Source organism: Cnephaeus nilssonii (genome assembly GCF_951640355.1).
Source record: "Cnephaeus nilssonii genome assembly, chromosome: 6".
In the NCBI taxonomy this organism is placed as follows: domain Eukaryota; kingdom Metazoa; phylum Chordata; class Mammalia; order Chiroptera; family Vespertilionidae; genus Cnephaeus; species Cnephaeus nilssonii.
In genome coordinates this window covers 10,822,653-10,834,873 of record NC_137077.1, presented here as the reverse complement: position 1 = coordinate 10,834,873, position 12,221 = coordinate 10,822,653, and the positions used below count along the sequence as shown (strand labels likewise).

The window sequence follows — 12,221 nt, the reverse complement described above, 5'->3', positions numbered from 1 at the left end:
AAAACACTATGATCTACAAAATATGAAATGTTTCATAAAGATCTAAGGAAATAAAGGAAATTTTAAAACAGGGTAGTCTTAAAATTTTTAGTTACATAGCAGTTTAGAAAGTTTAAAAATTTTTGACGTTAATGAAGAAACAAGATAAAACATCTCTGAATATATTTTGATGCCAACACAATAAATGAAATGCAAATATATTTTAAACAACTCTAATAAAGATTAAAAATGTAGATTTCTGGGTTTTACCCCAACCTGCTGAATCTCTGGGGTGGGGCCTGTAGGAGTGCAGTTTAACCTCTGCTGGTGATTCCTATGCACGCTGACATTTGGGAACTGATGAAGTTACAAAGTAGTGAGCACTTCACTCTGTCCTACGTAGCTGTGGAACCAACTCAGACATCTCACTGGACAGAACTGACTCAAAGGGATGGGAACCAGTTGGAGTAAGGTAGATGATGGATATATATTGGGCATCTACTTACCCACCAGGTGCTGTCCACACATTATCTGATTTAATCACTTCGAGGGTATATCTTTATTCTCTTCGTACAAATATGGAACAGTCTTTCAATGTTAGTTGAATTTCCTGTATAATTTCTGAATTAGTGGAAGTTACTTCTCCAGCTTAGGTCCAGAAACAGAAATGGAGCCATCAGTAACAAGTCCTTAATTCTGCTGTTGGCATTCAGTGCTGCCTGTGTTAGATTTACCAGGCTGTCTAGCTTGAACTTCCTGGTGACCATATTTACTGTGGCAGCTAATTACATTTTGCCACAGAAATGAGTTTAGTGTAATTATATTCCACTAAATGACTTAAAGGAAATAATTTTGTTACTAGAGTCCTTTTTTCACACAGGAAATAAAAATTTGACTCTAGTGTTTTATGTGAGAGTATCTCCCCCTGCTCTGTTATTGATTTTGAATTCTTTTAAATTTTATTCATAGAAAGATCCGAATAAGAATGCAAGAATGGAAAAAGGCAGATTCAAAGGTTTACAAAAGAAAATGTAGTAACATTTAGGCTAAGAGAATATAAAGTCAATATAATTGATTTTTAAAAAAATTATTTTTATTGATTTCAGAGAGGAAGGGAGAGGGGGAGAGAGAGAGAGAAACATCAATGATGAGAGAGAATCATTCACCTGCTGCCTCCTGCAAGGCCCCTACTGGGGATCGAGCCCGAAACCCAAGCATGTGCCCTTGACCGGAATCGAACCCGGGACCTTTCAGACAACAGGCTAATGTGGATTTTAACTTAATCTTTTCAAGTTAGAGTAAGTTACAAGTGTATTTTTAAAAGTGTTTGTGTCTCAAGTTCTCTATATGGGCCTGTGTTGGAAGCTGCCCATTGCCTTCACTAGCGGAGAGGTGTGGACCAGGAACCCGGAAGACTGGTCAACCTTGAAGCTCTGAAAGGTCAGAGCCAACCACCCACTGTCTAGTTGAGACAAAGGGAGCTAAGCAACTTCCACCTTTTAGTTTTATGTAAATCCTTGCTGATTGACTATTATTCGAATTGCCTGCCTAAAGGCTATGGGTGTATCCCATAGTCTGAAGAAAAGGGATAGCAAGGCCAGAGCGCGGTGGAGTCCTTCCCCTAGAGTTGGGCTCCCGCCTGGCCCCAATATTTCCAAATTAATATTTTCTAGTCTCTTTCATTTGCGTGCGGCCTCCTCCTGAACCCGAACCCTGAACCACGCGGGACGTGGGGCGGTCATACTTGCAGGCCTGTGCCCCTAAATTTCACTGCTGTAATGACTAGACTAAATTAATGGCCACAAAGCACACAGGGTCACTCAATTCTGACAAACTTTCTTATATACCCTCTTGTATGTTCACTTTCCTACTCCTCCAGATGACTTCCATACCTCCTCCTCCTAACCCTCCTGCTGTACATACTCCCATCTCCCATCCTGCTGTCCTTCTCTGACAGCAACTCTCCTGCCTCTCCTGCCACCCACTCCATCAATCTGCCTACACCTGATGCCACACGCAGACCAGGACTAGTATCTGTGCTTATCCAGTCTGCCGACCTTCACCTCCTCGAGGATATGAAACCTACAGTTTTCCATCTCCATCTCTCTTGGGTCATACCCATCAGCATGTACTAGTAAACAAGTCTTAGTATTTGCTTTCTTTAAAGAAAAATTTCGTGAAAAAAACTGCAGTTTCTTCCTCTTCATCTAGCCTTTCAACCTGCTCCAGTTGCTTTCTTACCTTTCTCAGTCCACCAGAATCACTCCTGATAGGGCCAACTAATGATTTCCTGTTTGCCAAATCCATTAGTCACCTGTCTGTATCTTAGTTGGCATCTCAATCTTACTGACCATGCCCTCTTTTCTTGGCAGACTTCCACTGGTGAACCCTTTCCAGGATTGGCCAGCCACTGCTACAAATCTGCACTTTGTTTCTGGATAAGCTCATTGAGAGCCATAGCTTTACATTTCATAGATATGCCGATGACCCCTGGATGTCTGTCTCCATTCCTAACTTCTCACAATTCTGGACTTTAGCATTTGCCTCTTTGACATCTCTGCTCAGATATCTAGTAGACATCTCAAAAATTAACATCTAAAAGGTGACCACATAATATACAATGTATTTCAAACTGAGACCATTGACAAAGCACCACTGAAAGCATCTAGTTTCTCCAAGGGTTTCCCATCGCACTCAGAATGAGATTCTGCTCTTTAGCTGGACGTATAATACTCATCTTATCCTGCACCACTCTCCTTGCCCCTCAACCTGCCCCCACTGTACTGCCATTCCTTTTCTTGAACAAACATCCCCATGTGACTTTGGGTGAGTAACTAACCCTCTGTGTGCCTGAGTCTTCTCATCTGTAGACCAGTAAACAATGGTACCGAACTCCTAGTGTTCAAAGCACAGTGTGCCTGGCACTCAGTGCTGCATAGATTTCTTTCCTCTCCTAAGGAACTTAACAGAATTGGATAGTGAGGGCTACTTGCATTTGCTGAAGACATGGCCTGCATATTTCATAATATTTTCCTTAATAAAAGGCCATGCACACATAGTGCACAGAGGTTTGACGGTTTGACTATCAGCATCAATTGTTTGGTTGTTACAAAGTTCAAACTCCACAGTGAAAGTGGGCCAGTCTTTATCTGGGTAATGTTTATCTTGGCAAGATTTAGAAATAGAAATGTGAAATGCTACTGAAGTACCAACCATCACACACTTTCCCTTTTATAGGCATACCTGGATTTTCAGAAAGTTCTTAAAAATGCTCCATGTACCTCAAATGTATATGAATTAGATCATTTCAAATTGAAGGCATTTTACAGAGACGTTTTAATAAAAATCCCTAAATTTGTTGGTACTCACTCTTTTGGCAGGTCAGGGAGGGGTGACTTTTTTCATGCCAACTCATAAGCAATCCTTTTTCTACTCACAAGGTTTGAAAAGAAGTCGGATCATAGTAAATCTGGGCTGTCACTTGGCAGCTGAGCGGCCTCTCTAAGCTTCAGTTTCCTCATCTGTAAATGGGGAAAGTAATGAATGCACTTAAAAGCACTTCATGAGAGAGAAAAATGGTCAATTTTAAACAAGCTGACCATACACATAAGCTCTAATTGTTCTTTCTGAATGAGTAATACTTGGTTCTGATAGATACTCATTCCAACCAGGAGATAAAATCAGCTTTCCCTAAAAAAATGTATTAGAAATCTATTGATGTTTCACTTTAACACTAAGCTACAGAACTCAGACCACAGTAGTGATGTTTCAGAGCCGGTGGGGAGGAAGAAGGCTGGGTCTACATCCCAGATGAAATGTGCTAGATAAATTAAAAAAAAGACACTTGTTTCCCTGGTCAGTGTGGCTTGGTGGTTGAGCGTCAACCAATGAACCAGGATGTCATGGTTTGACTCCCAGACAGGGCATATGCCCAGGTTGCAGGCTCGATTCCCGGTAGGGGGTGTGCAGCTGATCAATGATTCTCTCTCATCATTGATGTTTCTATCTCTTCCTCTCCCTCTCTCTGAAATCAATAAATTTTTTATTAAATGACACTTGTCAGTTTCTTAGAAATGATTCACTTATATCACACTAATGTGCCATTGAGTAATACAAGATTTTTTTAAAAAAATAGCCTAAGATCAAAATTAGTAACTTTTATTTAAAACAAATGTAACTTATATTTTATAATATAGCATATGAGTTGGGGGATATTTACTTAGAGGTAAAATGACTGGTGCCTACGAACAGCCTGAATCCTGTGTCTTTGCTCCTCAGTTTCACTCTGCACCGCCAGAGGGAAGCAGTTACCAGCCAGTGAGTTACTCATCAACATGTAACGGTGCCACGGGGTTAAATAATGGCCTTCCTTTTTTGGCCTGGATTTTACCAAAGTTAGCCTCAAACTCTTTTTTCGTTCCATTTAGACTTGCTAGATGTCCATCCTTTACTCTGTAGCCTAAGGAATTCAGTTTCCTTATCCTGTACTGCACTATCTGCGGTGTTAACTCCAGAACCATGGGCGTTTCTCTTATCTGAGCTATGGAAATTCCTTCTTTCAATAATCCCTGAATTCTCTCTTCCAAAACGGGAACGGAATAATATAAAAGGGCAGGGCATTTCAAAACTAACTGCTTCAGGTCATGATCTGTGCATTTAAAAGCATTTTTAGAGAAGGAAATACTGTTCTGTATACTTCTTAGGCCAAGTTGAAAAAGAAACCCTTTCAGTTTGGACAGAAGTTGGAGAATTTCAGAGTCTGTGAAACCTTGCTCCTGGAGAAATTCCAGTGTTTCCTTTATAGCTGCAGGAGAATTTAACAAAATAAATGGGTTTTGGCTTAATAACTTTAGTAACCAAACTTTCATGTTGGTCTCAGAGCTACCTAAATTTAGATAGCTCTCTTGGAGAATCCTTATCACTTGCTTATTCTTCTCAACAGGATTATGAAAAATACTAGGTGCAGTTGTCAAAAATCTGCTAATGACCACATTTTTGAGTCCCAACTCTTGAAAGAACTGAACATTCAGTTTCCGGTTCTCCTGGTCTTTAACTGTAAAGAAAGATTCTGGAAACTGTTCTATTAACTTGACTAACTCTTCCTCATTTTTGCAGATGGACTGCCAGAGTTCTCTCTGGGAGTTAACAGCGGTTGGACTGCAGACAATGGCTTCTGGGCAGCGTTCCAAAATACTGGCTACCGCAGTCTCATTGGCACCTAGTTGTTGTAAAATATTTGCAATTTCTTCAACATAGGTTTCATCCTCCAAAAGGACCCATCCTTTTAATCTGCGTATTTTCCTGATGTCAACTGAAAATTTATGGAGCTTTTCTACTGTTCTTTGATTTTCTTTGTTAGACTGATTGTTAGTTGTATAGGTGAAGCAAGCTAAAAAAGGTCTGTATTTGGGAGCTGATAGCATCTTTTTGAAAGAACACAGCCTGCAAGGCTGGGATCTCATCAGCAACTTCCACAGCATGCCTGAAATCCACCAGCTAATCCCCACGGTCCAGTGACGCAGAAGGTACTCAGGGTGCCTGGTAAGAAAGAAAATACAGGATTTAACATATGGTTGTTGACTTGTAGAACACAAACCTGAGCTGTAAGCAGTAAGCATGGAAATAACATGGATTTAAATTAGAAAAACTATGCATGTGGAATATTAAATACATCCTCTTACATAATTTGTAAAGTAACTACTTCACAACGTAGACATCTTATACTTTATAAATACATTGTCATTTGAGCTCTGCAGCAACCTTGTGAAGTAGTTATTTCTCTTTCACAGAGCAGTAGCAAGACCACAAAAAGTTCAAAGAATCACAGACCGTAGATGTTATTTTGACACAACTTCCCCCTCCTACAACTCTGATATGTTTCTCTTTAGGAGACATATATTACTTACTTACATACATACAGAGGTTGTTTGTTCTTGTTTTTAACATTTTACATTTTCAAAGTGATATTTAGCAGAAGCAAATACTTATTAAGAAGGGGGGGCGTAATCTCTAATTTTATATTTCAGAGAAAATATTTTTGCTGAGTAACTATTACCCAAATAAGTCAGTTAATTAGTTTTATTTAAAGTGAGTCAATAAATATATGCTTGTTCTATGAGAATTATGTGAACATTTTTTTACAAGTCCAGAATTAAAATAAGTCTTAGCCAGGTACAGTGAGAGAGATGTGTGACTGCCCCAGCGGAGCCATGGGAGTGGCATGTCAGCTGTGGAATGGGGACCATCTTATCTAATAAAGAAGGAATATGCAAACTGACCATCACGCTGTAACGGTCAAGATGGCTGCGCCCACAGCGGAGGCAGGGATTCCGAAACACAAGATGGCTGCGCCCACAGCAGAGGCCAAGTTCCCATAACGAGCCTTAACAATCAGCAGGAACCTGAGGCTGCATGGCACTGGGCTGGGGACCTGAGGCTGTGACCCCCGCCCAGTGGGGCTTGATGGAGGTGGGGCCGGCCGGGTCTGGGTCTCGCGTGATTTCGAGGCACATGTGGGTGGGCGGGGACTTGACTCTGGCTCCCGTGGCGCGCCCCAGACTCTGACAGGAGAAAGATTTTCATATACGTTTTACTAATTTTCTTTCATCTCTGACACTTCTATTATAGAGAAAGGACAAATAGCAATATTAAAATATTTCCTCTAATTCCCTTTTATTGTGAACAAATTTCAGGCACTGGGTCACTAGTACGTTATAACAGTCTAACCCACTGTCCACACTTGACAGCTTTAGCTACCTAGAGATGCTATACTGTGCCTGATGCATTGTAGCCTTTGCACTATTTTCTCATATTTCTGGTAATGAAAACATGCCTAGTTTGTTGTTTTTACTTTTGGTACCTGAGACTGAAGTGTCTGGGCTCTACCACATAAGTGTAGTGCTGCTATTTGGATAGTTAACAGCATTTCCTTAGTATTTCTAGGTTTGAAGGAAAACTGGGGGAAAAAAGCCATTTCCAATCCCTGCCTTTAATAATGCCTTTGCCACATATGCCAAGGACTCTTCACTTTTTAAAAAATATATTTTTTTATAGATTTTTTACAGAGAGTAAGGGAGAGGTTATAGAGAGTTAGAAACATCGGTGAGAGAGAAACATCGATCAGCTACCTCTTGCATGCCCTCCACTGGGGATTTGCCCGCAACCAAGGTACATGCTCTTGACCAGAACCAAACCTGGGACCCTTCAGTCCGCAGGCCGACGCTCTATCCACTGAGTCAAACCTGGTTAGGGCAAGGACTCCTCACTTTCAAGTCCTAACTACTCCAAATAAATGATTATTCTATTTTCTAAGGAAAAATAACAGAGAACACCGCTCTCATTTTGTTTTACTTTTGGTAAAATAGTTCAGTTAGTGCCTATGATGTCGAAAGTAATTGTAGGCATAGCTTCTGTTTTACTTCTAGTAGTTCAACCAGAGTTTTCTTCAGATAATTCCTAATACCAGTTTCCTTAAATAACTCTCTAATTGCCAAGATATAAATAATATTTTTTAAATTTCTGAGATCAAGGATTTTAACAGCAACGCGGTACATCTAGGCTGGGGTCCCACACCCCACTGTCAAGGAATCCCACAACTTTGAGCCTCACATCTGTACCACCAGCTGGAAGGAGTATGGCTCAGCAGCCAAACTCACCAACTGCCCTGGCTCTAATTTATGGGATCATCTTGGGAAAGTTACTTAACCTCAGATTAAACAAGTAGTAATTAGAATATAGCCTCACAGTAAATGTTCAATAAGATTAAAATAACAATAGCATCATCTGTGTAGTAGAACAGCAGGTAAACCTTATAGGAATATTGCGAGGGTTAAAATGCACGTCAAGTACTTTGTGCACAGCCTGGTATGTTATAAGTGCTCAATAAATGATAGCCATTACTAGGAAACATGGAGCTAAAATTTTTGTACTAATGTGACTTTAAATTGTATTTTAGACAGAAGTACATTATACAAAGAATGACTGAAAATTGTGAAAACTGTATTGTAAATGCTTTTATAAGCAAATAACTGCTTATGAAAGTAATACAGTCTCACTATAGAGAATCTGCCAAATTCTGAAAAGTATAAGGAAATGGAAAAAATCTTTCATAATCCCATCACCTATAGAAAACTATTCATATTTTGACATGTAAGTACAGTTTTATTCTATGCTTCTTGCCCCCTTTATTATAATTTTTAAATTCATAAATCTGCCTTATACATGACAATTAGGTTCTAAGCTCAGCCTATCAAGTGAAAATTGCAGAAACTCAAAAATTTCCTTGAAAATCTCCCAAGCAGGCACCACACTGAATACCAACATGCTATCTTCTGTAAGTCCTGCGCCCTGGGTTCCTCCAGGCCTGGAACAGATCCCAGTGATTGGCTAAGCACCAGATGAAGTGGTTGGCTTACTCTGGAGTTACATTATAAAAAGTGACAGATCATTAAATATCAGAACTACATTGACCACAGCATGACGTTCTTGCCCAGTGAGGCTAAGGGAAAAGCGGGCTGCCTCCCACTGCCTGCTTACTCCAGAGTGAACTATCCTGTGTTCAGGTGAGTTGTCTGAGCAATTAAAGCTGTCTGTCTTGCTCTAGCTCTTTCTCTCTCTGATGAACAAACATAGTTGACTACGAAAGTGGAAAGCACAGATGCTGTGGCTCCTCCACAATCAATACACATTGTACAGGGGTGGGCAAAAGTAGGTTTACAGTTGTAGTACTAACAAAATCTTTTATAATGAAAGCCTAATATGCAAATTGTCCCCTTGACCAGGAGTTCGACCGCTTGCTATAACGTGTGCTGACCACCAGGGGGCGGGACGGAACATGGTGGGCGTCAGCAACACTGCGCTGGCAGTGGGCGGGCAGCAGTGGAGGTGCTGTCAGCCCTGATGGGCCCCAATGAGAGCAGGACCTTGGTGGGATGGTGGAGCAGGTGAGGGGGCAGCGCCAGACCAAGGCGGGTGCCAGGCAGGGCTGCGCGAGTTGGGGCCCAATCTCCGCAGGCCACCCCGAGGGACCCCACCAGTGCACAAATTTGTGCATTGGGCCTCTAGTAATAACAATACAAGAATAAACTCTTGTGTTTTGTGTACTCACAACTGTAAGCCTACTTTTGCCTACCCTCCTATATGTATTTTATTCTTTAATCCACTATATATACCTTGGCATCAAAAGTGCTCTAAATATATAAAATGACTGCTTGATATATCGGATGAATATGCTCTAATTTTGTAATTTACTGCCTAGTATTGAGCAGTTGGGCTATTTGTAATTTTTTGCTATATGCTAAATATTTGCTGCACATTTCATATTTTTCCCTTTAAGATGAACTTCTAGGAATAGAATTACTGAAGAGGAGATGTGTGAAGTTCAGTTGTTAATGTACTACCCAGAAAAACTATCCCAACCTATATTCTCACAAGCAGTATGAGTGATTCTCTCATCAGTTATAAATTTAATATGTGAAAATGAATACAACACTAATTTAACTTCATTTTATTATTAGTGAGGCTGAACTTTTCTTAAATTATGTTGACCATCTGTGTTGCCTTTTAACTATCCCTGCCGTTTGCCTTTTTTATCAGTGGCATTAAGTAAATTCACCATGTTGCACAACCACTACCACTACTTCCAGAACGTTTTCATCACCCCAGGCACAAACTCTGTACCCATTAAACAATATTTCCACATTCCTTTCTCCACTCAGCCCCGGGTAATTTCTATTCTACTTTCTGTTTCTATGACTTTGCCTGTTCTTGGTACTTCATGTAAGTGGAATCATACATTTGTCTTGTTGTGTCTGGCTTATTTCGCTTAGCATGTCTTCCCAGTCCACACACAGTACAGCATGAGTCGTCATAAACAGATGAAGCCTCCTGTCCCCATTATACTGTAGGCTCTCTTGAAACTATGGATGGTTCCTCTGTGCCACTTGTCATAGCTGCAGTTGTTTACCTGTTATTTCTGTTTCGCCCTCCATGAGGCAGAGATTGGCCACCATACTCCAACGAATTGCTTCCCTACCCTCCACCGGCTGGGCTGACACAGGTGAGTCTAGGAGGCATTCCTAGTCAGGTGACCTTTGTGTGTGCTCCTCCATAGCAACCAACCCTTGATCCTATTGTAGCAATCACTACATTCCTGTAAGTTTGTTATTCATTCAATCAGAAGTATTTTGGCTTTATTTTAAGTTCACACAATGTGTCAGGCATTATGCTAATATTAGCTCTTCTGCTAAAATGTTTCTTCATACCTCTGGATCACAGACCCACGAGAGAACCTGATGATGAGAGCCACAGACTCTCTTTCAAAAAACAAAACAAAACACATACACACAAAAACAACAAAACAAAACAAAAACCAATACTTGTTTTGCAAAAGATTTTAGCAGGGTTAATTTAAGCAGGATTCAGACCCTGCAGCCCAACTATGAACAAAGCACTGGGAGGGCAGGGTCTGATGCTCTTCTACTTTATCTTTGTACCAAGCAAAGAACTTGGTCCACAGAGGAATAAAATCAGTGTTTGTCAACTGGAACTGAATGAACAAACCAAGCCCATGAAGCTACCTAACCTAGTGGCTAAAACTGTGGGCTGCCTGGGCTTAATTCCTGGTCATGTTGTATTGTGACTTGAGGAAGTCATTTCACCTCTGCCTCAGTCTGATCATAAGGAAAACGGGGACACCCCCTCCTGGGTGATTGTGAAGATGAAAGGAGTTAATCACAAAAACCACAGAGTATTCAGAAAACTCATTCTACAACCCATTTTAAAGATGAGAAAACAGATAAAGTACCGGGAAAAGTAACCTGTCCAAAGTTGCTCAGCTAATAAAGGGCAGACCTTGAGTTCAAACCCAACAGAGCCCAGCCCTTAGCCCTGTGCCCTACACAGGATAACGTTCTTGGTAAATGTTGAAACACAACGCGAGCTATTCTCTGAAACTTCACGTTTCCTAGACATTTTTGAGGAGTGAAGTCCACTTCTATAATACGCATCCTTTTTATAGACGAGCCACTCGATAATCGGTCACCTCAACTAAGTTCTACTTTTATAACGCGTACGAACTTCTGAGTTTCACAGAAGCCCCCATGGGTATAAAAACAGGGAAAACCGAAGGCCCAAGGAAGAGAATCTGGGGGAGCGACCGAAAGCCACACACCCATCGAGTGCGGCCTGCGCTTTTCCGGAGAAACTTCCGACCCGTGGCGCCCAGGCGTGCGCCCAGGCCAGGCAGGCGCAGCTGAGCGGCGGGCGGCCCCGGGACCCCCGCCTCACAGCCACGGCCAGGCCGGGGGCCACTACCCCCCGGGGCGGGGGGAGAAAGGGCGTGACTCACCTGGAAGGCGTCGGCTCCTTGCAAGGCGCAGTGGGTCGCGGGCCCCCGGCTCTGTCCTCCCTCCCTCACCAGGCCGAGGGTTACGGTGGCCGGTAGTCTACCCGCGGATTAGGAGTGAGGCCCTGGGCCTGGAGCGGTTTGTGAATTTCCCTCAGCGGCGCCAACTAGGTCACCTGCCTTCATCGGCAGCCAATCAGAACACGGGAGACCCGTGAGCCCGCAGATTCACGCCCCCAGCGCAGCCAATCCGAGCGCGGCGCAGGCCACGTGACCCTCCGGACGCCCATTGATGCCGCAAGGCGGGGCGGGGCGGGGCGGGGCGGGGCGGGGCAGGAGGGCCGGGTCGCAGGCAGGGGCGGGGTCGGGCGGTAGGGGCGGGGTGGCGTGGGAATCACCTTTCCAGGGAACTGAGCCGGGTGCAGGCAAATTACTGCCTCTGGCATTTTCACACCCTTTCCTTTCCAGCGATTTATAAAAGTTGGGAATTTCAGTTATTTGGTCCCTGGGGGAATGTCACTAACCCGTAAGGAAAAACGTAGACTTAACTCAGAAACCACTGTGTATTTAAGCTAGAGCCATCCAGAATTCCCAAAATAATTCAACAGGCAAAGAATTTACAAAAGCCCCAAAACTCTTTGGAACATATGGAGCTTTTCTACGACCCATTGTTCCAGTCCCCCACCAAGCAGTAGAGGTGTCTGATTTATCTTTAAAAACCTCCCTCCAAAAAAACAAACAAAAAACCTCCCTCCTGCCATTTTCACCTAAGTACTTGCCTTTTCTGTTAACTGCCAAATGGTTTACATTCCAATGACTACTTGTGATGCCAATTTAATAAGTTAATTTCTCCTTAAAATAAGGTGACCAGACGTCCCGCTTTTGGCGGGACAGTCCC

The 12,221-nt window shown here is 42.3% G+C and overlaps 1 protein-coding gene across 4 annotated transcripts; it reads right to left on the bottom strand.

Moving 5' to 3' along the window:
• Positions 1-96: 96 nt before the first annotated feature.
• MTERF2 (mitochondrial transcription termination factor 2) lies at positions 97-11,477 on the bottom strand. 4 transcript variants are annotated; one of them, XR_013813695.1, is made up of 2 exons: positions 4,199-8,636; positions 97-3,500 (listed from the first exon to the last, which is right to left on the bottom strand). XR_013813695.1 is itself a non-coding variant. In XM_079774612.1 (2 exons), the coding sequence occupies exon 2, from the start codon at positions 5,595-5,597 to the stop codon at positions 4,302-4,304; it is 1,296 nt and encodes a 431-aa protein (XP_079630738.1). In that variant the 5' UTR covers positions 5,598-6,539; positions 11,327-11,477; the 3' UTR covers positions 97-4,301. The 4 variants fall into 4 exon arrangements, 3 of the variants coding, with proteins under 3 accessions (XP_079630738.1, XP_079630739.1, XP_079630740.1); XM_079774612.1 differs by adding an exon at positions 11,327-11,477 and having other exon boundaries at positions 97-6,539; XM_079774613.1 differs by adding an exon at positions 11,327-11,477 and having other exon boundaries at positions 97-5,517.
• Between the last annotated feature and the right edge of the window lie 744 nt (positions 11,478-12,221).